The following is a 24,490-nucleotide window of genomic DNA, read 5'->3' on the forward strand; positions in this document are numbered from 1 at the left end:
GGCTAAATTCGGACTCTGGTCCTTCAAACAGTAGTTTGCAAAAAGCACATGTACATATTCCCCTCCTTCTTCCCGTCCCAGCTTGCCTTGGGCTGTTCTGTGTCCACAGCTGCTGGCTGCTATTACTACATCATTTCCTCCTCACCTGTCTTTTTGTCAGGGAACCTGCAGACCCTACCTGGCCAACAAGGTTTAGCTCGTTTGCCTCCTCCAGGAAATTCTCTTTGACCAATCCAGCCCAAAATGATCTTTCCATATTCTAAACCAGCATCAGCAAGCTACTGCTTATGGGCCAGATCTGGCCCACTGCCTGGTTTTGTAAATACAATTTCCTTTGAACAGAGCTATGCCTATTCACTTATGTATTGCCTATGGCTGCTTTTGAGCTACAATGGCAGAGTTGAGGAGTTTCAACAGAGACCGTAGGGCCTGTAAGCCTAAAATATTTACTATCAGGCCCTTTACAGGAAAAGTTTGCCAAACCCTGCTCTAAACTGAGAGGACTTAACCATGTGCTCTTCTCAGCATGACTTGCAATAAGTGCTTCTATTTTGTGGTTTGTGAAACTCTCGCTTTTAAATTCAACATAGTCTTTTAGAATTTCCCATTTTGCCCTGAACAAATAATCTCAAAATTACACTTGGAGATTGGGGTGAGCCTGGGCAAGGGACAAAGAGAACCCACAAGGCAATTTTATTTTCAAGAGACGACATCCATTTATCACTGCTGTCAGGTGATTGCAGACAAGGCTCTCGGGGCACAGCTTTGTACCTAAAACCAGTTTCTTCCAATCCTGAAGCTTATGTGTTACCGGCTTCGGTTGAAGAACATAAACCTTACCAAATTTCTGTAAAGATTTGTGAAGATGTAACTTAATTGAATCCAGTCATTTATATGGAAGTCCAACACACACATAAAATTAGAAGGTTAGCATTTACTTTATAAAATAATACCCAGTGGGATCCTTTTAAATGCTCAGGGAGTCCACTTATCAAGAATCTGACTTGGGACAGGCATTAAAGTGAGAATACAGTTATCTTGGTGCTCCAAAGCTAATTTTATTTATTTTTCTTCTCCCTTGTTTAGTGGTCAGCCCATTCCCAGGGTGGAGTACACAGAGGAAGAGACTAAAACTTGGGGCGTTGTGTTTCGGGAGCTCTCCAAACTCTATCCCACTCACGCTTGCCGAGAATATTTGAAAAACTTCCCTCTGCTGACGAAATACTGTGGCTACAGGGAGGACAATGTGCCTCAACTTGAAGATGTCTCTGTGTTTCTGAAAGGTAAGTCTCATACCGGCTGTCTTTTCCTGGCCATCAACCTCACTTGCCTCCCAAGGACATATATTGCAGCAACGGCTCTTTTTACAAAAGGAAAGTGAGTGATTTTCCCAGCCAAGAGGAATCTAAAAAAAGGACCATTGAACCAACAATTACCTGTGGCCATCCTGGAAGCAGAGGCAGGGACTCTGAGCAGGAGTGATTGACTCAGCTGCTTCCATGGCTCAGGGACTTGCTAAGGCCTCTGTGGTAGGTGGTTATAAATGTAACATCCCAAAAGTTGTTCAGGGTTGAGCTTTTCCTCAGCCCAGAACTACTCTGCTGGGGATACGTAGGTATGGAGTGGCTCCAAACGCTTCTTTTTACTTGTTGCTTTTTTAAAAATTATATACCAGATAGAGAAATGTCATGGCTAATGTTGAACGTCAGTCAGTCAGTCAGTCAACATTTTTAAGTATAAATGTGTGCCAGGGCTGTACTCATTACTGATGTTACAGTAGTGAACAAAATGAGGTATACAGTCACCTCAAGTTCACCTTCTCTCTATGGTCACTGTCTTCACTGACCCTCCTGGCACAGCAACTAGGACAATTTAGTCACCTCCCCCACATTTGGGAGGCAGGCAGAATTTCATGGTGGCCCCACTTCCGCCTTTGTTTTTCATTGTGGTTCAGTGCTTGGTTTTCTGTTCTTCCTCTTCCCCCCTTTCATATGCAACAGTTCTAAAAGCAAAAACATCATTGTCTGCCTCCTTTTTGGACCTCACTTCCTTGCCTGCCTTCTCTGTTTCTGTCAGTGATACTTTATTTTCTAGAGTCATCAAGCTTTGCTAAGGACTCCTCCTTTCAAACTCCTACCCTTCCCTGCCCCCCAATATCCAATCAATCTCTGTATTAGCTTCCTATTGCTTCTGAAACAAATAGTTACAAACTGCGTGGCTTATAACAGCACAAATTTATTATCTTATGGTTTTGGAGGCCAGAAGTCTAAAATCAAGGTGTTGGCAGGGCTACATTCCTTTTGGAAGCTTCTGTTTCCTTGCCTTTTCCAGCTTCTAAAGTCTGCCTTCATTACTTGGCTTGCAGCCCCTTCCTTGAATCACTCCAGCCTCTTGTTTCTATTGTCGTATCGCATTCTCCGACTCTGATTTTCCTACCTCCCTCTCATGTGGATTCTTATGATTACATTAGTCCCACCTGGATAATCCATGCCACTGTCCCCATCTCAAGACCCTTAACTCAACCACATGCAAAGAATATAAAGTAGCAGTTTTAGTTACAAAATTATGGGCATCTTTGGGGGCCATTAGCCAGCCTACCACAGCCTTCAAATATTGAAACTTTTGACTTTATGAACCATTCTGAATCTGCCCTTTTCTTTCTATTCTACTGCCATCACTGAAGTTGAGGTTGCCATCATTTTACAACCTTGGCTCTTGTATTTTCTCCCTTCTATTTTTTTACTCTCCTGCCCACTGCTTCAAGATAAAGCTTACTATTCCTAAAATATTACTTTCCTCCTGGCACCTCTGCTGAGAAATTCTCAGTGGCTCCCCATTGTTTTATAGGGGTCAGTAAATATTTTTATAAAGGGCCAGATAGCAACTGTTTTATACTCTGTGGGCCAAGAGGCAATATCCAGGCAATTATGTAGGAAGTAATATGATTATGAAATCCCTGGGTGGTGTAAACATTAATGTACTGACTGCCAACCAAAAGGTTAGTGGTTCAAGGACACCCAGAGGGACCTTAGAAGAAAGGCCTGGCAATCTACTTCCGAAAATCAGCCCATTGAAAACCCTATGGAGCACAGTTCTACTCTGACACACGTGGGGCTGCCATGAGTTGGAATTGACTTGATGGCAACAGGTAATATAGCTATTTAATATGTAACTATTAAAAAAAGGTAAAAGCTATTCTTAGCTCATAGAGTGTACAAAAACAGGTGACAAACTGAATTTGGCCTATGGGCTATAGTTTGCTGACCCATGTTTATAAGATCAAGTCTGAGCTGTTGATCCTGACTTCAAGGCCCTGGCCCCGCTTTCCAAGTTTGTCCCCTGTTACGGCTGCCCTGCACAGACCGTCTGCTCTAGCTGTGGGTTCTCCATACCTTTGCTTAGGCTCTGCCCTTTGCTGGGAAATGTGAATCTTCTCCACCTGCTCAAATTCTACTCATTCTTCAAGACTCAGAGTAAGTCCTGCCTCTTCCATGAATCCTGATCAGTTTGGTCACCATGATCTCTCCCTCTCTGATTTCATTATGTATCGTGCTTATATCAGGGAACGATAGCATGGTCTTATAGGCAGTATGCTGAGAACCACATACAGCACTATGGGTATGGTCATGGTGGAGGATCCCAAGTGTGAACATCACGGACTGTATTTATCACTCAGGAAAAGAGATTGAGAACCACTGGTCAGTATCATTTACACCATTTTCACACAAATAATGCACACCTTCTACGTTTGTTTGCCAACGGTGCCTTCCCCCCATGAGGTATTTTTGTATGTGCCACTACACCAGTTTTTTGGTTAAGAGCTACGGCTGCTAACAAAAAGTTCGGCAGTTTGAATCTACCAGCTGCTCCTTGGAAACCCTATGGGGCACTTCTACTCTGTCCTATAAGGTCTCTATGAATTGGATTCAACTTAACTGTGATGGGTTTTTTTTTTTTAATAAAAAAAATTAGTATAGTGAGCTTATGAAAATACCTCACGAAGGGAGGGCACAGTTGGCAAACAAAGGTAGAAGACGTGTTATTTGTGTAAAAATATGGTATTTAGCACCACACCTAATTCTGGATAATTCTTGTTATTTGTAGTAGTTGTGTTTTATAAAGTTGCTATGAACACTGAATTAGTGAACACCAAACCGTTGTTCCTAGGAGAAATACAAGGTTAGGTTCCTGCAAACCTCTGGTCACAATATTTTCATCAACCAATCAGTACCTAGCCTTTTTTTCATGTGTGTTTCTGTTTAAAGACATCTAATTTAATAAGTATTGTTGATTGATTAACATTTTACTTCCAGCCAGCAGCATGGTAACTCATGCCTGAACAACATTTATCTAGTATTTATTTTCTCTGTCAGGCACATCACAGTCTCCTTGTGCTTAGGAACACTAGACAGCACTCCAGCACTATGCTTGGGGGCCATTTTTAACAGTGAGATCATGAATGAGTAGCACAAAAATGTGAAAAAACGTGGCATTAAGTAGACCCTGAAAAGAACACTTGTTTACAGTGTGTGAGCAAAAACAAAAGGCAGAACGTCAGCTTGTTCTATCTCAGCTGGGAACAAGTGCCTCGGATGACTGAAATTTTTTGCCTCTGCCCCACGAGTATTGATTTTGGAGTCACAAATAATTTTTTTTTAGTGAGTAGGCCAATTTTCAAATAGATAATCTGTTAGTAATGAGGATTGACTGTGTATATGTAGTTTAACTAGTTTATGATCCCTTTAATTACTTTGTCCCTGTCATGTCCCTCTTTGTTTCTCACAGTTATGCACATATTATGTATTTACCATGGGCTTGGTTGTTCATATATGAGGATTACTTTGTATTGTTTTTTCAAACCTCAGTAATTAGCATACTATTTCATGATTTTTGCCATATCTGTCTCCCAACGTTAACCTTACTAACTTAATATTTTTATGAGAGGCAATATGGTATCGTGCTTAAAAGCAGGGATTCTGGATGCAGAAAGCCTAGAATGAGTCTGTGTCTTGCCACTTGCTAGCACTTGTTCTGTGCCTCCGTTTCCTCCTCTGTAAGTGGAAGTAATAATCATACTACCTTACAAGATGGTTATGAGGGAGAAACTAATTGATATACCTTAAAGCCTAATACATATTAAGTATAACAGAGTCTCAGCTGTTATTATTATTCACAATCCTTGGTGAACTGGTTGCTGGGAGCTCAGTTTGCATCGCTCATTAAGCCAAAAACCAAACTCACTGCCATTGAGTCGATTCCAACTCATAGCAACCCTATAGGACAGAGTAGAACTGCCCCATAGAGTTTCCAAGGATTGAACTGCTAGCCTTTTGGTTAGCATATGTAGCTCTTAACCACTAAGTATTATTATTTCCTTCAATTGATTCCATTTTTAAAAAGCTGTTTTAAAAAGGAAACTACAAACAATAACTATCAGGTGCCATCAAGTCAACTTCGATTCGTGGCGACCCTATGCACATCACTGTAGAGCTGTTCTATAGCGTTGTCAATGTCTAATTTTTCAGAAGTAGATCACCAGGCTTTCCTTCCAAAATGCCTCTGGGTGGACTTGAACCTCCAAACTTTCAGTTAACAACCGAATGTGTTAACTGTTTGCACACCCAGGAAAAAAATAAAAATTCTTGATGTGATAGCTGCATACATTTTTTGAATTCATGTGAAAACATATTACTACTAAAATTAGATATATAACTATTAAAATCATTCCTTATGTGTACGGGTACTTGTTTTCCATGTGTGGGATACACTGGCTTAACTGACATAAGACAGAAAAAGAAGAGAATATACTTATCTTTTTGATACTCAGTGGTGAACAATTCAAAGCAAAGGCTTTTGGGATGAGCATAATGGTGCTAGAATATGGGTCTGAGGAGGCAGGAGATCAGTGCTTATTCCATGTAGGTACCAGAAAGCCCAAACTGACCTTGTTTTATAAGCTTAATTCGTTCTTTTTACAAATATTTCCAACAATTCTGAGGTACTCTCCTAACGAGCTGAGCTTTTTGGACTGGGAGTCTTGACACTGCTGGCATCAGGGATGAGAACAGCTCTCCTGTCCTAAGTTTTCTGTGCCTTCATGAGAGGGAAGCGTTAGGTGGCCCTACCACTGAGAACACTGTTGACCCACAGCCTACCTGAGTTAGTGGTATAGGGTCATTTAATAGATTTTATTGTCTTCTGGTGGTTTGGTTTCCACTTACAATAAACCAATAGAACATGTAGAGCGTGAAGTAGTCTATCTAGCTCTTCAAACTGCAGTAATTAATATGATTGCTCTCGTAGTATCACAGAAAACAGCAATATAGAATGAAGGGGTTAGGTGGCATTGACAATAGAAAGCTACATGTAAACCGATGATCCCAAGATGCTACTGAAGGGGTCTAGCACCTGTGTGTTACTGAAAACATGCACACAGAATGGGCCCCTAGGTGTGTTTTTTTGAAAGACAGCAGGTAAATGTAGTGAGCATCACTTTAGACTGATGTCTTTCCAGTTATCTAAGGTTTGTTGATCTAATCTGGCTCTTGAATTTCAGTCCTTAAGTATCTTTTTTCACCTTTCTTTCCGTTCTAATGAATGTCTTGTTCCCCTGGAAACCATCATCTGCAGGTACATTTTAGTAACCAAAAGCCCCAAACGTGATAACAGCTAACAGTATATGTCATTCACTTGTCAAGAGCTTTAGTACCTTGATTACATTGTTTCTAGAACATTCTCGTAAATGATAGGCATCCCTCCTTGGGCACTCAAGTCAATTAGTGCTTTCTGTTGCTTCTTTAGAAAGGTCTGGCTTCACAGTGAGGCCAGTGGCTGGATACCTGAGTCCGCGAGACTTTCTGGCAGGACTGGCCTACAGAGTCTTCCACTGCACTCAGTACATTCGGCATGGCTCGGACCCCCTCTACACCCCGGAACCGTAAGTACCCACATTCTGTGCTCAGCTGAACAGAGACTATCACACTGCAGAGTGTCAAAGCTTACATTACTTGAAAATGACTTAGACCCTCTTCCACCTCTAAAGTAAGTTCCATCTCCCTGGCCAGTGAGAGCCACACCACTCACATCAAAGAATGAAGGGCTCACTGAAAACCTCCAGTGGCTCTCAGGTACTGTAGAATAAAGATCAGACATCTCAGCTGGGTATACAAGGCTCTGATAGTCTAGCTCCAGCTTGTCTCTCTAGCTTTATGCCTAACACTGAACCTTCTGCTCTGGCCAGGCTGTTGATGGCATTCTTTCTTTAAAAAAAAAAAAAAAAAGTACAATTTTTATAAAGCCATGATTCACAGAGAAGTTTTAGAACTTGCATTTAAAAAGCTAAATTCATACCAAAACTTCAATAATAAGGATAATAATAGTGAACTCATGTTGAACAATTACTACTGCCAGGTGCTGCTCTGATGAATTCATTTAATCCTCACAACAACCCTGTGGTGTAGGAATTGTTATTACCTCAGTTCTCTGATGACGAAATGAAGGCACAGAGGAGGAAAGAAATCATTGACACAGCCAAGCCACATGTGACTTTCTCATACATTAAGGAGGTTGACATAAACACTCCATGTTGTTGTTGTTCTGTTACTGCTGTTGAGTTGGCCCATGACTCATGGTGATCCCATGCACAAGGGAACAAAATGTTGCCTGGTCCTGCACCATCGTTGTGGGTCAGACCATTGTGATCCCCAGGGTTTTCATTGGCTGAGTTTTTGGAAGTAGATTGCCAGGTCTTTCTTCCTAGTCCACCTTACTCTGGAATCTCCACTGAAATGTGTTCAGCATCATAGCAACACACAAGCCTCCCCTGACAGATGAGTGGTGGTTGCACACATCATCTCTGGCACAGAAGCTGAGAATTCTACCACTGAACTACCACATACTCCATAGCAACTCTTGTTACTAATCAATCCGCTCTCCTTTGGTCTTTTTCATCACCCCCAAACTCAGAACTCTGTGTTGTGCTCTTGTTCTACAAGAGGTTCTGAACATCTTAAACACATCTCCTATCCTGCCCATCATTTCCAGATACATCTAGGATTTATGATGCTGTTTTGACTCTGTCAGCTTTTGTTGAGAGAATACACCTTGGGAGCTTTTATTCTTTCCCTCCTGCTCTATGGGTGGGGAAGGGTTGGGAGAGAAGCTAAGAGGCAATGCTGTACTGCTCTATCACAGGTGTGTGTGTGTGTGTATGGGGTAAAGTGAACCCCATGTGTTAGTAATTTGTCCTCGACCCACATGGATTGTACAGTTTCCTGGGTGGTACACTTGTTGCTGAAATTGAATAAGGTTCTTGCCTCTCACTGGTCAAGAATGAGCAGGTAAGGCACGAAGAGTTTTCCACATGAGCAAAGCTTTATTGAAGAGGCTTGCAAGCAGAGATGAGGAGGGCTTAAACAACACACACCCCTGTCTCACAGAACAAAAGACTTGCCTGGGTTTTTAAAGGTTCTTGGATGGGAAAAGATTCAGGTTTATTCATAGGCATAGGTGGGGACATGTTAACTACCCCGTGCGCGCAGCAGCTTTCCAAGATGGCTCCTGTCCCAGAGGCCTCTGGCGTTCGTAGCAGGAGTTATTATGGGGTGTTGCACCTGCACAGTCTTTTGCTCCTCAAGTTCGATTCTCCAGATGTGGCTGCAGCCCCTCACTGTCCCTGGTGGAAGGTCACACAGTGGTCACAGGTTGATGTTCTGTGCTTGTTCCTGGGGCAGGTTTTATCCAGCTGCTTCTGAAACGCAACTTTAAAGAAGTTTGTTGATACCCTGCCCCATCGTTCTGGGGAATGGCTTTGTTTCTGCACCCTGGCCCATTTCCTGTTACTTTGTTTGCAGGTTTGGGACCCTTCTGTTCCCTGTCTTACCCTGGCCCCTTTTCCTATTGTTGTTGTCAGGTGCTGTCAAATCAGTCCCTATCCATAGCCACCGCACGTACAATAGAATGAAACACTGCCAGTCCTGCACCATCCTCATAATCATTGCTATGTTCGAGCCCATTGCTGCAGCCACTGTGTCAGTCCGTCTAGTTGAGGGTCTTCCTCTTTGACACGGACGTTGTACTTTACCAAGCATGGTGTCCTTCTCCAGGGACTGGTCCCTCCTGATAATGTGTCCAAAGTATGTGAGACGAAGTCTTACCATCCTTGTTTCTAAGAAGCTGTACTTCTTCTAAGACAGATTTGTTTGTTATTCTGGCAGTCCATGGTATATTCAATATTCTTTGCCAATGCCGTAATTCAAAGGCATCAATTCTTCTTTGGTCTTCCTTATTCATTGTCCAGCTTTTGCATGAATATGAAGTGATTGAAAATACTATGGCTTGGGTCAGGTGCATCTTAGTTCTCCAAGTGACCTATTTGCTTTTTAACACTTTAAAGAGGTCCTTTGAAGCAGATTTGCCCAATGCAATGTGTCGTTTAATTTTTTTGACTACTGCTTCCATGAGCGCTGATTGTGGATCCAAGTAAAAGGAAATCCTTGACAATATTTTCTCTGTTTATCATGATGTTCTTTATTGGTCTAGTTGGGAGGATGTTTGTTTTCTTTATGTTGAAGTATAATCCATACTAAAGGCTATAGTCTTTGATCTTCATCAGTAAGTGCTTCAAGCTGAATTTTCCACTGCCTTCAGGATAGATGCATTTTACATCTTCTTGTGCATTCTTTTACTGTCCCAGCACAACACTCCTCAGAAAATCTGTCATTTACGCTTCCTATTGTCTGTCTCTTACATGTATTTAACCATGCTAGCTTTTAACATTTTAAACTGGCATCTTACTTCTTCCTTGAAATCATAAGCTACTTGAGAGCAGTGTCCCTATATTATATATCTTTGTATTCCTTTTTTTCTTCTTTAATTTAACAAATATTTATAGGGGGATTACTATGTGTTTGCATTCCCTGGGTGGTACAAATGGCTGCTAACCAAAAGGTTAGAGGTTCAGCTTCACCCAGAGATGCCTTGGAAGGAAGGCCTGGTGACCTACACCTGAAAAATCAGCCATTGAAAATCCTATAGAATACTGTTCTAGTCTGACTCACAAGGGGCCACTATGAGCTGAAATTATTTTTTTAGGTAAGATTAGGGCTAGACACTTATTTGAATGGAGCCCAAGGAGGCAGAGACCCAAAGACAGCTGGCCAAGCCCTTGCTGGCTCCTCTAGCCTCAGGGTCTTTGCACCACTGTTCTCACAGCCTAGAAAGTTCTTCCCTAGATATGCTTGAATTGTCTGGGAACATGCTTGAATTGTCTGGGAACAAGGCAATGTCCTTGCCCGCAAGGATGAATGGAGGAGAAAACAATGAGCATATAAACAGATAATATGGAGTCAGATAGTGATGGGGGCTCTGAGGACAGACAGGGCAGGGCAAGGAGATGGAGAGTGAGGGAAGCTGGGTCTTCAGGACAGCCTTTTATGAGGTGGCATTAGGACAGCGTCCTGAACAGGAACATCTGGGGGAAGAACTCTCTAGGCTGAGAGAACAGTGATGCAAAGATCCTGAGGCTAGAGGAGCCTGCATGGGCTTGGCCAGCTGTTTTTTGGGTCTCTGCCTTCCTGGCCTCCATTCAAATGAGTGTCTAGCCCTAATCTTACCTAATTTGTTACCCACTGTTCTTCAGGCCACTCGGTTTATCATTTCGCTCAGGAGATGCTGTTTTACTCGAATAATCTTGTGATTAATGGGCTGCCATGGGAAGCCCATTAACTGGGGAGCAGAGAGCCCTTGGAGGTGAAAGCAGTTAGATGGCAGATGACACCCAGCGTGGGCAGGGATTAGAGCCAGTCTCTGAAGTCTCTCCCTCCCCCTCCTTGGCTGGGTGAGGCCCACTGCCCAGGGGAGTCCCTGCAGGATCACTACATCGTTTTTTCGACTCCATCCAGCTTCCCTGAAAGCGTTTTCAGGGTAAACAAAGGTTACTTATAGGACTCCAGACATTTGGAAAAGAAATGCTTCTTAAAGTGGAGTGAGTGCTCAAAGGAGCCTTGTCAGAGTTAAAAAGGCAATCTCTAAATCTAGCCCAGAGGGTTTACAAATGGCTGTGTTTACAAATAGCAGGCACTTTGTTAGTTCCCTTGGAATAACTGGCCCTCCTGAGACCTGCAATAGCGTGCCAATAGGTATGCAGAGAGAGAGGGCAAAGAAATGAGATTTTAGCCACAGAGGTCTATAAAATTTTGGGATAATGTGTTACATTTTTACCAAAGTACTTTCAGCCAATTCATTCAGCAAACATTTATGTGCAACGCGAGGAGGGAGGTGCAGCAGATTCAAAGATGAATAAAATATAGTTGCTGCTTTTGAAAGCAGCTCACATTCTAGCAGGGGAGATAGAAACATAAATAATTATGAAAGAGTGTGGTTAGGGCTATCATTGGGATGTGTGCAAAGTGTTAGAGCAACACAGAGGGGGGGCAGTCCCAGAAGGCTTTTCAGAGAAGTTATAAACTGAGTGGGGTCTAGAAGGGTGAACAGGAATTTTGCTTTTGGACGAGACAGGGTGAGGAGGTAAGGAAACACTTTCTAAATGAGGAAAGGGCAAGTGCAAACATGGGGAGGCATGAAGAAGCCTGACTGAGTAAGGCTTGTTTGTCCAGAGTGGCCAGAGCACAGGTTATGTGTTAGGGAGAAAATGAATCTTCATCACATCATGAAAACCAGTTGCTGGTCGAGTTGATTCTGATGATCACGATCCCATGTGTATGAATAGAACTGTGCTCCCTAGTTGGGCAGACTCCAGTCCCCAACCTTTCAGCCAGCAGCCCTGTGTGTTAACTGTTGGCACCACCTAGGGATTCCAGCTCACATGGTAAAGGGCTAGTTATCAAGCTGTGTCATCTGGGCTTGATATTGTAGGCAATGTAGGGCTGGCCAAGGTTCTTAAGCATGATCAGGTAAGTGTATTTGAGGAAGATGACTAAGGGTGGGGGTGGAGGATGCGTGGAGTACGGGCCAGGTGGAGAGACGCTGGTATCAGCAGAACCAGGCGGGAGCTCACATTCCAGGGAAGGAGAACTGTAAGGTATTGAACTAGGAAAAGTCAGTGGGAAGGACAAGAGGACACCTATGTGCAAAATGTAATAGAGATGTAATTAACAATATTTGGTGATTCCAAAGGGAGTGAGGCGAGAGCAGGGTCGCTAAGGTAACTCTGAGATTTGTAGATTGGGAAGCAGAATGGGTAGTCATTTCTAATAATGATGGAGAGTACTGGAAGACGATCAGGCTGCGGAGGGAAGAGGAGGATTTGGTTTTTGGGCGTGTTGTCTTTGAGGTGCTAGGGGGACCTCCAGATGGAGATGTAGGTAGTCCCTGACTTATGATGCCTTAGAATTATGATGAACTGTACTTACGACCTGTCCATTTTTTCTTTTTTTTATATCTTATCATTAAAAAAAAAAAAATTTTTTTTTTTTATCATTAGTAATATGTACTACATACAATCTTACGGCACATGGTTTGTTGATGTTGTCATTCTCACGCCAACCCCCAAAGTCAAGTAAAGACTGGATTTATGAAGATGCTGATAACAAAGGCAATAATAATGAAAACTAAAAAAAAAAAAAAAAAAAAAAATTTGAGACATTGGACTTGCATCAAAACTGACTTAATGACTGAGTTATCTGAAAGGAACCCTGTCGTAAGCTGGGGACTACCTGTAGTTGGAAATAAGGGTTGGAGTGCAGATGTGAATTTAAAGTTCCCATTATAGATTTGAGTGTTTTCTTCTTCACTGACTCCTCTGGCTACATAGAGAAGAGGAGATTCAGTCCAGAATGGAAACTTGGGGTTCACTAACTTGTTGTTAAGGGCTTTGGATTGATTCCGACCCACAGCGACCTTATGTACGACAGAATGAAACACTGCTCAGTCCTGTGATTTCTCACAATCCCTCCAGTTCATTGTTGTAGCTGCTGCGTGTCAATCCATCTCACTGAGGATCTTTCTCGCCCTCACTGGCCCTCTACTTTACAAAACATGATGTCCTCCTCTAGCGATTGAAGCCCTCTTGATGATGAGTGCAAAGTAAGCAAGTTGGACGATGTTCTGTGTGGTCCGTAGTGTTTTCATTAGCTAATTTTCAGAAGTAAATTGCAAGGCTTTTCTTCTTAGCCTGCCTTAGTCTGGAAGGTCTCCTGAAATCTGTCCACCATGAGTGACGCTGCTGGTATTTGAAATATCGGTGGCATAGCTTCCAGTATCATAGCAGCATGCAAGCCACCACAGTACAACAGACTAACAGATGGTGGAACATTAATTTACAAGCTCTTTAATGTTTGTGGGTTTATATTATTCATTCGCTTTTTAAAATTATTATTATTTTATGAATAGGTAATGGATATATATGGTTCAGAATTCGAAGGGGACAAGAGATAAGAGTGTACTGTGAAAAGGGAGTTCCTTTCCCTCTTCCGTTGCTCTTTATACCCAGTTAATCCTCCCCATGGAGCCCTGGTGGTATAATAGTTAAGTGCTTGGCTGCTAACTGAAGGATTGATGGTTTGAACCCACCAACAGCTCTGTGGGAGAAATGATCTGGTGATCTGTTCCTGTGAAGATTATAGCCTAGGAAACCCTATGGGGCAGTTCTACTCTGTCATATAGGGTCACTATGAGTCAGAATTGACTCAACCAATGGCACACGACAAAAACAACCCTCCCCAGAGGAGACCTGCTACCAAGTTTCTATTGCGTCCTCCCAGAAATACTCTGCACAGACAAAACTCTCTGTAAAGATAATTTTAATCTTTGTGTTTTGAAAAGTTCTAAGTCCCTTTGCAGCCACACGTTTTGAATCTATGGGGCACTATACCGCAAGTGATGTTTCCTGCCCGGCACTTCCACAGGCACTATCTTAGTGATGAAATCCCATTTCCTCAATTGAAAACCAGCAAGAGGGCAGATGCTCCAATTTGTGAAGTTCAACTTGGCTACTGTGTTTGGTGCTTATGCTCTGCTTCCACGTAACTGCCTTCAATAGCTGAGCTGTTGTAGTGGAGGCGGTTCTAACGAGACAAAGATGAGCCCTGAAGATGCAGGTGGATGAGACTGAAAGCAGCAAAACGCCATTATATGAAAAAGTTTTTTTTTTTTTTTTTCTTTTCAGTCTGGGTAGAATGTATTTTGGCATCACAGCTTTCAACAGACATTGGATTTTAAGCATGTCTTTGACTTGTAAACATTTTAATGACTCTGGGTTCTCTACACCTGGCCAGTTTAATGGAACTCGAATTGAAAAAGTGATGGCAGGTTGGATTGGCTCCCTGGAGGGAGCTTTTCTGGCTTGGGGGGCAGTAGAGAAAGTCCCGGTGAGTCAGCGATTCCTGATTTTCCTGGTAGGAGGAGTTACTTTTCCACACGTTTTTACCAGCGCTGAAAGATCACCTATTCTGCTAGAAGCAGAGGTATTATTGCTCTTTCTCCCTTTGGGCAGTGCCTGAGGCAGTGATCCTGCTTTGCCTCCTGCTTTGATCAGCTGTGATGGCAGCAACTTTGTCACTAATCAGGTATTGAAGTCTGCAAATGATTTCTTTTAAAATAATCAATTGAGTCAAATTCAAGGTCATTCCAATAATAGCTTCCCTCTCAGTTACAGGAATGAGAGGGAAAGATGCAGAGTTACAAGTCACATGGATATGCGAGCATCACCTGGCATGTGCGTAGTGGTAGAACAAAAATTATAGAAGTCCTACAATCTTCCTGGTCTCCTCTGTGTCTGTTTGATGTCCGTTGTGGGCTGTGTTATGTTGAGCCCTCTGGCTACCTAATCTTCTTCTACTCTAGGGTTTTTTAGCCTTGGCAGTCTTGACATTTTGGGACAGACATTTTCTTTGTTGTAGGGGCTGTCCTGTGCGTTGTAGCATGTTCGGTAGCATCACTGCCCTCTACCCCCAAGATGCCAAGAGCATTTTTCCACTTCCACCACTTGGGGCAACCAAAAATATCTCCACACATTCCTAAATGTTCCCTGTGTGACAACGTCGCCTTTGGTTGAGAACTTCTGATAGCATGTATTAACACTGCTGCTCTGTCTGCCAATTATTGTCATCTTTGGTGGCACAGTGGTTAAGAGCTCAGCTGCTAACCAAAAATGTCAGCAGTTTGAATCCACCAGCCACTCCTTGGAAACTCTATGGGGTAACTCTTCTCTCTCCTGTAGGGTCGCTATGAGTGGGAACGACTTGACAGCAACGAGTTTGTTTTTCTTATTCGTAGAAGAGTAGTCCCTGGGTGGTGCAAACTGTTAAGAGCTTGGCTACTAACCAAAATGTTAGTGGTTTTAATCCACCCAGAGGTGTCTCAGAAGAAAGGCCTGGCAACCTACTTATGAAAGATCACAGCCATTAAAAACCCTATGGAACATAGTTCTACTCTGAAACACATGAGGTTGCCATGAGTCAGAACTGACTCCACGGTAGGCAATTTTCATCCCCCCCCTTAGAAGCAATCTGTAGAGTTTACGTTCTTACTAAAACACAAACCCGAGTGTAGCATTCTATTGTGTAACTTCTGCTGGTTCCCTGTTAAATATAGGGAAGAATAAAACCTGCTCCCATTGAACCACATCTTCTTCTCTATTTCTGCCCTCTCCTAAACCCTGTGGGGCAGCTACGCTGGTCTTCTCGCCATGCTGGTGCAAACCTGCTGGTTCACGCCTCCATTCGTTTATACAGGTGGTTCCCTCTGTGTGGAATGCCCCATCGCTCTGGCAAAATCCTTTAATTCTTTAGGACTAGGCTTAGTTGCGACCTTGCCTGGGAAGACTTTCTCAGGCAGAGTCAGATGTTCCTGTAGCACTTTGTCTTCTATTTTAGTCCTTACCACATAGTATGGTATGGTAGGTAATGATTCGTTCAAGGGTCCATCTCTTTCATAGGACTGTAATCATCTCAAGGTCAGGAACCATATTGTCTTCATTTCTGTATCCCCGGCATCTCATACAGTTTCTGGTACTTACTTAGTTGGTACTCCATTAATGTTTACTGAATAGGTGAATAAATGAATGAGTAATCCTTTGTCTTTCTCTTGGAAAAGCCCATTCATGCTGACACCTGCCTCCTTCCCCTCTTGCTTCCAATAGAAGCCTTAACTGGTCACCCTCAGTGACCTTTCCACCTCTTTCTCAATCCCCATAGAGAAGCGTGAATGGCTTGTGGTCAAGTCATTAAGAGGTAGGATAGGGTGGGACTTGGGGTCTATAATGAAGGCAATGGCTCCGGTTTCTGCAAGGGGGTCAATGATTTTTACAAAATTATATGTAAGTAAGCTGCCTTATTTCTACAGAGTGTGGTGAATGTGGCCTTAATGTGAGCATTTCTGCTTGGGGGTTGGCTAATTACACTAATTACTTTTGCCAGGGAAGGCTTCACGGAAGACGTCAGAGTTTGTTACCACTGAAGGAGGGAGGAAGGGGGGAGTGGAATGAGGGATTTCATAGGTGGAATGAATGGTTTATGGGTATAGGTTCAGCTGTATGAAGGCAGGAAAGTTGGCAGGAGCTGAATGGACCAAGCCTGGAGAGTGTGCCTCATATTTCAGTGGGTTGGTGCTGGGTGTTTCAAATGCATGCAATGTAAGTTCCATGAAGACAGTGACTGTATTTGTCTTAATGACCAGCATCTTGCCAGTTTCTCTAGCACAGAACCTGGCACATAGCAGATGCTCAATTAACTTTGGTTGAATAAATAATGATTAAAGAGACATGCCAGTGACTATATGAATAAGGGTCATACCTGTAATGTCAAATAGCAAGTTCAAGTGATGTGTGAAGTGGGTAGCGAATCGTCAGTGGCTTCCCTCTCCCTTTTTGGGCCTTCACGGCACCCTTGGCCAACACTGTGGCTGCTCCCTGCTGATGTTGTTGCTGTTGGTAATTGCCACTGAGTTGATCCTAACTCATGGAAACTACATGTGTGTCAGAGTACAACTGTGCTGTGTAGGGTTTTCAGGACTTTCTTCTGAGGTGCCTCTGGGTAGACTTAAACCTCCAACTTTTTGGCTAATACCGAGTATATTAACTGTTTGCACCACCCAGGGACGCCAAGGCAAGAAGGCCTTATTTTCTAAGGATTTGTTGCTATATAAACCCACCACCATCTTGTCAATTCCAACTCATAACGATCCTATAGGACAGAGTAGAACTGCCCTATAGGGTTTCCGAGGCTGTAATCTTTACAGAAGAAGACTGCTGCATATTTCTCCCAAAGAGCTGCTGGTGGGTTCAGACCACTGACCTTTCGGTTAGCAGCTGAGTGATTGATTATACACAGGACAATTCAGTCTTGTCCTCTTCAATACAAGACAAACCACCCTGGTCCAGATTTCTGGATGGAGACCAGAGGGAGCCAGATGACTCCTGGTCTGTCCCAGGTACCCTTTGGAATATAAAGCTTTCATTGCCAAGTTGTCATTAGGTGCAGTCGAGTCAATTTTGACTCACAGTGACCCTATGTGATAGCGTAGAACTGCCGCATAGTGTGTCCTAGGCTGTAATCTTCATGAGAAGGAGCCCTGGTGGTGTAATAGTTAAGTGCTTGGCTGCTAACCAAAAGGTCAGTGGTTCGAACCCACCAGAATCTCCAAGGGAGAAAAGACCTGGGTATCTGCTCTGATAAAGATTGCAGCCTAGGACAGCTAGGGCAGTTCTACTGCGTCCTATAGGGCCACCGTGAGTTGGAATCGACTTAATGGCACCTAACAACAATCTTTACAGGAGCAGATCACCAGATATTTCTGTTATGGAGCCGCTGGACGGGTTTGAACCACAAGCTTTAGGTTAGTAGCCAAGTTCGTAGCTTAACCGTTGCGCCATCGTGGCTCCTTCAATGCACATCCATAGCACAAAAACCCCTTACCTTGTCTGTTGCTCAGGGAGAAGAAATTCGGAAGTTTAAATATGAAGATACATCCTCTGACCTCCTTTGAGGTCAAGCCAGTACAATATCTGTCTTTCCAGACAAGCACTGCCAAAGTAATAAAGTAGTTTTGCATTGGAAATCTCTTTTTAAAAATGTATGAATGAAAATATTTCCTAAAATTGTGGTAACATTTGCATAGTATATAATTTAACCATTTTAAAGTGTTCAATTCAGCGGCATTTAGCACATTCACAGTGTTGGGCAACCATCACCACTAGCTCCCAAACAGTTTCATCACCCAAAAGGAAACTTGGCCCCCATTCCACCGTCTCTTCCCAGTCCCTCCTGCCCTACAGTCTCTCCTGCCCTAGCCTCTGGCAATCACTAATCTGCTTTCTGTCGCTATGGGTTTAGCTGCTGCCGATATTTCAGGTCAGTGGAATCTGATATGTGGCCTTTTGTGTGTGGCTTCTTTCACTTAGCATAATGTTTTCTGGGTTCATCCATGTTGTGAATGAAAACATTTAAAAATATTCATTCTATTTTATGTTTCTGATGTGTTTAACCTGCTAGTAACAAAAGTATACTTGGCACGGCATAGTAGAAGCTTTTTCCATCATGGAGCTCTCAGATTGAGGGCTGGGTTGGGATGATTTATTATTCAGCAAATGCTGATGTGGGCATGTCTTCTTATGCTGGTTCCTGGTGTTGTCACTTTTCAAATCGAAGCGCAAACTTTCACCGTTAGGAAAAAATTCACATTGCCATTGACTAATATTGCAACCTTTATTGCCATTATACAACTAAATGCATTTGCATTAAGGAAAATCTTTTTTTTGTTGCAGTTGAGCATTTTAGGGGCAACTAATGTTATTTTTTCAATATAACTGTTTTAAAGTTTAAAAAAGGATTAGCCTTCAGGTGATTTTTCTTGTAATTGCCATTGTGTTTCAATTTTACAAGAAAAATAAAAGTGGATTATTTCTGACAATATTTTTCATCTCTAAATAAAGTAAATGAATTTTAAGCCCTGGCTTCTTCAAACAAAACCCTTACTAAAACTGGCAGATGTCATTTATTTCCTTTTCTTGGGGCTCAGACATTTATTCTCATTTGTTACATAATAATATCAGCAGGTAAAGACACGGGCTTTCACATTTATAAGAGAGGTTGGCTGGTCCTCTCTTGACTGAACAGATGCCTCTCACTAGGTCTGTAATGAGAGCAAAATATGTCTTCCTAACTTTTTCCCTTGGTTCCGTGGGAGACATTCTGGGTGTGCAAACTTGTTTGACTTCAGCCCTGGATGTTGTGGGTGTTTTTAATATCAGATCTTGCCAAAGCCAAGCCTGGGCACTTACTGCAGAGCAGGGAAGATACGCCAGAGCCTTATAGAATTTAATCTTCCTTCTTAGGAGCTCTGTTTACCTTAAACTTGCTGTTTCCCAAAGGATACCCGAGTGGTGCCAAGCTTCCTGCCCTGCCAACTGGCTTCCTCGGCAGTGTCAGTCTCATTTTTTGCTGTTCAGGATAGCAGAACAGCATTACTACCAGTGATTTTCAGAAATGGCATTCTCAGAAAGCTGATCCCATCTGCCTCATTTTCCTGCTTTCTCATTCAGAGACTGTGTTCCCAGCTTAGCAGCTATCTTCTCCCTCAGGAGTGTCTTTTAATTTGGGCTACACCCAGGGCCAGTTAAGCTGTTAAAGGCCCTGAGATTTGATCAGGTTATTATGAATCCTAGGGTTGTGCAAACGATTAACACTCTTGGCTACTAACTGAAAAGTTGGAGGTTTGAGTCCGCTCAGCGGTGCTTCTGAAGAAAGGCCTGACAATCTACTTCCAAAAAACCAGCCATTGAAAACCCTACGTTTCACAGTTCTACTCTCATACCTATGGAGTCACCATGAGTGGGTATCTACTCAACTGTCACTCGTTTTCCATCCTGCAATGTAGATAATTTCAACAACAACAATAACAGCAACAAAAACCAAAAAACCAAACCAAACCCACTGCTGTTGAGTCAATGCTGACTCATAGCGACCCTATAGGACAGAGTAGAACTTCCCCATAGAGTTTCCAAGGAGCGCCTTGTGGATTCGAACTGCCGATTTCTTGGTTAGCAGCCGTAGGTAGCACTTAACCACTATACCACCAGGGTTTCCACAATAGCAACAGCAACAAAAATATTTCTAGTATGAGTAGCAAACATGTAAATATTGACTCTTACGTGCCAGGCACTCTTTTAAATGTGTATATGGATTAACTCATTGAATACAACAACCCTCTGAGTTGTTACTATTTTAAGTTTTAGACGAGGAAACTAAGGCACCAAAACCAAACCCAAACCCACTGCCGTCGACTCAATTCTGACTCATAGGGACCCTATATGACAGAGTAAAAACTGCCTGATAGAGTTTCCAAGGAGCGCCTGGTGGCTTTGAACTGCTGACCTCTTGATTAGCAGCTGTAGCACTTAACCACTACGCCACCAGGGTTTCCAAACTAAGGCACAGAGAAGTTAAACAACTTGCCCAAGGTCACATAGCTGGTAAGTAAAGAAGTCAGGATTTGAACTCAGGGAGTAGTGTCAGCATTTGTGTGCTTAACCACTTATTCTATGTCGAACAGTAACACTGAAGAGAAAAACTCAAAACTTACATGCATACTGAAGTCCAATAGCTTTTTCCTTGGTTTTCTAATTACAAATTTGGTATAAGGTAGTTGAAGGCGTGACTTTCTTACTTTTTTTTGGTGGCCCTTCTTTGCCAGAACCCTAAACACGTGCCTACTGGATGGTTTAGCACCATGCTGTCCCTGCCAGTCGGTCTGATTAATAGGCTTGTTAGAAGCCTACTCTCTCCTTTGACCTTCTCAGAGCCACCTTTAGCCTGCCCCATTTATCAAGAGGAAGCATCTCCAACTTCAGGAAAAGACTCTGGGCAAAAGAAAGGGATGGCACCTCACTACAGCCCAGTTATGCAGGTAGGCAGCTGCTTTGCCTGTGTCCTCAGGCAGAAGGACCTAACGGACTGACTGCCAGGAAGTCCGGCGCGGCTCTCAGCTGTCCGTGTGACTGTTGGCAAGCCATTTAACCTCCCTGTGTGAGGGATGGTGAAATAATGCTTTGATCTCTAGAGAGAAAAAAGCTTTATATAAATACCAAATAGGTCCACTTTTACTTGGCACCTCCTAAATTCATTTGTAGGCTGATGTGTCTCGTAAAATTCCAGCATATCCTTAGTTACAAGGCCAAGTTCCTAGACCTGGGCTCCCAGGTTTTCAGCCATAATTTCCGTCTAGTTTTGTGAGGTGCCTAAAAGCAAAACTAACCTCTAAGATTTTTTTTACACAGCCTTTTGTCTCAAGAGCTCCAAGCACTCTGACAAAAACAAAAAAGAATCCTATACATTATTTAAAATGTGTATTTTGAAACCATATTTGTGCCTAAGTGCCCTGATTTTGTTCATTTTGGCTATAATAAAATTTCAACTGTTTATCTATTTTTTTTTAGCAGATTCAAAGCAGGACTTTGCCTTGTTCTTTTTTTCCCTTCATCAACCAGATTTGTCTTCCTTCTGTGGTGCCCATAATCCAAAATTAGCACTTGTAAGCATCCTCACCTGAATACACATTTATATTCCCTCAGCGCCCTGCAGCCAGGGAGAAGTTCATTTACGTAACTTAAGGTGTGGAAGACTGAGAAGACCTGGGAGAATTTTTTTCTCAGGAATATTTGCATTTTTAAATTGTAAGCGCAGAAGAATAAATTTGAAATGATAGAATTTTGGGCCGGGAAGAGGTAACTACTGTTTTTCCCTCTTCACCACTCTGTGGAGAATCACCTGTATTGACAGGCCCAGAAACCATCGGGAGAGAGAAGGAAAAAGGGTCTGACATGCCCCACCATATTCCGCTTGTCCGGCATCATTCACTCATATCTGTGAGGCAGGCAGTAGTCATTGCCACCATTTTACAGATGGGAATTCAGAGGTTCAAAGAAGTCATATACTTTCCCTCAGGCCATATAACTAGGAAAAAACAAAACCAAGATCTGGTTCAAAGCCCTATTTTTCTACTAGAAATTAAAAAAAAAAAAAAATTAAGACTTAGGTCTCGCTTGGATTCACCTGTATTTGGAACAACTGAGCCCCATTATTGCTGCTCTTTTCTGTTGAGTTCAAAAAGGATCTATTGCATGCCAGGTTTTCTAAGCAGTGGAAAGCCAAAGATGAGCCTAAAATGATCTCTGTCCTGGAGGAGCTTACTACTCCTTGTTTAAGTGATAAAATATTTTCTAAAAGGGCAAACTTACTCAAGTACAATAGAATTAGGTATAAATACAATTTCATATAGTATGAATAGTAATAGCTAACTTCTTGGGAAATTATGCTCTCAAGGCACTATCTCACCAAAGCTTTTAAAACCATCATGAGATTGTTGTTGTTAATTGCTTGTTGCCTTTGAGTCAGCACTGACTCACTGCAACCCCATGTACAACAGAGTCTTTGCCCGGTCCTGTGCTGTCTTCGTGATCCTTGCTATGCCTGAGTACATCATTGTGGCCACTGTGTATTCTGAGTGTCTTTCAACCTAGGGGGCTCATCTTTTAGCACTATGTTGGGCGATCCATAGGGTTTTCATTATCAAGTTTTTAGAGGTAGATAGTCAGGACTTTCTTTCTAGTCCACCTTAGCCTGGAAGCTACACTGAAACTTGCCCACCATGGGCAACCCTGCTGATGTTCAAAATACTGGGGGCACAGCTTCCAGCATCACCGCAACGTGCAAGCCACCACAATATGACAAACTGACAAGGGGGTACCCTGATAGTCTCCATTTTATAGATGAGAAATTCTAAGTCTGTGGTGTCCAATACAGTAGAGTTGTGACTATTTAAATGGAGCATTAGCCACATTTCAAGTGTTCAGTAGCCACCTGTGCCACGTGGCTACCATATTGGACTGTGCAGATATAGAGCATTTCCATCGTTCTAGAAACTCCAATAGGACGACATTGCTCTAAGTAACCTGCATACACAACAATGTGGGAAATGGGCTTAGGTCTGACTCCACAGTATACGCTTTTAACTCTTCTATTATGTTGTTGTTGTTGTTAGCTGCCATGGAGTCGACCTCTGACTCATGGCGACCCCATACGTTACAGAGTAGAGCTGCTCCATTGGGTTTTCTCAGCTGGAATCTTTTACGGAAGCAGTTTGCCGGACCTTTCTTCCACGGAGCCACTGGGCAGGTTTGAATCGTCAACCTTTAGGTTGGCAGCTGATCACAAATCGCTCGCACCACCCATTATGCTATATTGCCTTCTTAATATTTTGTGGAATTTGGGGGAGGCACAAGAGTTAAAAATCTCTTATTTCCTTAAGAAATAAGAAATATCTCAGGAAAGGTAGGAAAGTAGAGACATATCAAGAGTTGCCCTTTCGTGGTACTTTTAAGGGTTGGGAATTATTGCCTTCATGAGAGTGGGAAAGTTAGTACTTGCTGTTTGGCTGCCCTTTTATGGGACCTTAAGGTGACCTTTCCCGAGTTATTCTAGGATCATGCCTTATTCATTTTTAAGCCTCAGTTCCTGACATAGTACCTGGTCCATAATAGGCACACCATAAATGCTTCTTGAACTGAATTTAAAAAAAAGATAACTATAATATCTGCCAGTCTCAAAAGAATCCTAATGAAGAAGAATAACAGCAGTGGACTTTCTTATGATTCCTAGGGGGAAAAATGCAAAGAAAGGTTTCCTCCAGAGCCATAGCCAGGTGCTCGGCGCCGCAAGAGGGCCACATATGGATTTATCTATACCGAGAGGGGGATGTAAGAGGAAGAATATTAAGAGCTGCCTGAAGTCTTATCTGGGCCAGATTTTACAGTATGCTATTTTCAACCTAAAAAAATGCTGTATATGGCTCCAAAGCATGCAATGAGTGAGAAAAAAAAATTGGTTCAATACCAAATTAACTCCCGTTATCATCTCCTTAGTGCAGTGAAAACAAACTGCGTCACCCCTGGCAGCGTGTCCCACGTCCCTGTGTATTAGCCCAGATTAGTTGCACTTACCACCAAATGTTGTGTGAAAGCAGGAAAAAAAAAAAGATACCCTGTTTTGGCTCCTGGCTCCATCCTCCTGCTTCTTTTCACCATTGCAAACTCTCCACCCCTCCCAGCCCTCTTCCTTTTCTTCTCCTCATGATTTAGCTCAAGTGTTGGCTTCGGTGTCGTTTAGAACAAACAAAATCTATAGAAATATGTTTTAAAAGACAGATGCGCTGATTCAGGATGGGAAGCAAGCCTTGGACGCTCACTCACTGCCTCTTGAAGGCTTTAATTTACAGCAAAATAAAAAGGAGTTGTTCAACACGCAGCATGAGGACTCAACTTTGAAAACTGATAAGAGGAGAAAAATGCCAGACTCATTTTGAATTTGAACTTAACAACCTGGACCCTTACTTCCCCTGCAGCAAACTGATCACAACTTTCTCAGAATGATTTAACAATTCCCTGGAGATGGTTTGCCCAGACCCCTTTGTAGGCCCATTTCAGCGGGCTTTAGAATTCCCCTAACAGGGCTTATCAGAGAAGATTCCAATTTAGAGC

At 42.6% G+C, this 24,490-nt stretch overlaps 1 protein-coding gene across 3 annotated transcripts in view; it reads left to right on the forward strand.

The window, feature by feature from the left end:
* The window catches only part of TPH2 (tryptophan hydroxylase 2), a 327,850-nt gene that overhangs the window by 37,588 nt on the left and 265,772 nt on the right, over positions 1-24,490 (forward strand). For all 3 annotated transcript variants that reach the window (XR_007517278.1, XR_007517279.1, XM_049883908.1), the window contains exons 7-8: positions 1,087-1,283; positions 6,802-6,937. Coding sequence is in view for 1 of the 3 variants with exons in the window: in XM_049883908.1 (XP_049739865.1) it covers positions 1,087-1,283; positions 6,802-6,937 (333 nt within the window). In the remaining 2 variants the exon portion in view is untranslated. The remainder of the gene's footprint in view (positions 1-1,086; positions 1,284-6,801; positions 6,938-24,490) is intronic.

This window comes from Elephas maximus, chromosome 4, assembly GCF_024166365.1.
Source record: "Elephas maximus indicus isolate mEleMax1 chromosome 4, mEleMax1 primary haplotype, whole genome shotgun sequence".
Classification (NCBI taxonomy): domain Eukaryota; kingdom Metazoa; phylum Chordata; class Mammalia; order Proboscidea; family Elephantidae; genus Elephas; species Elephas maximus.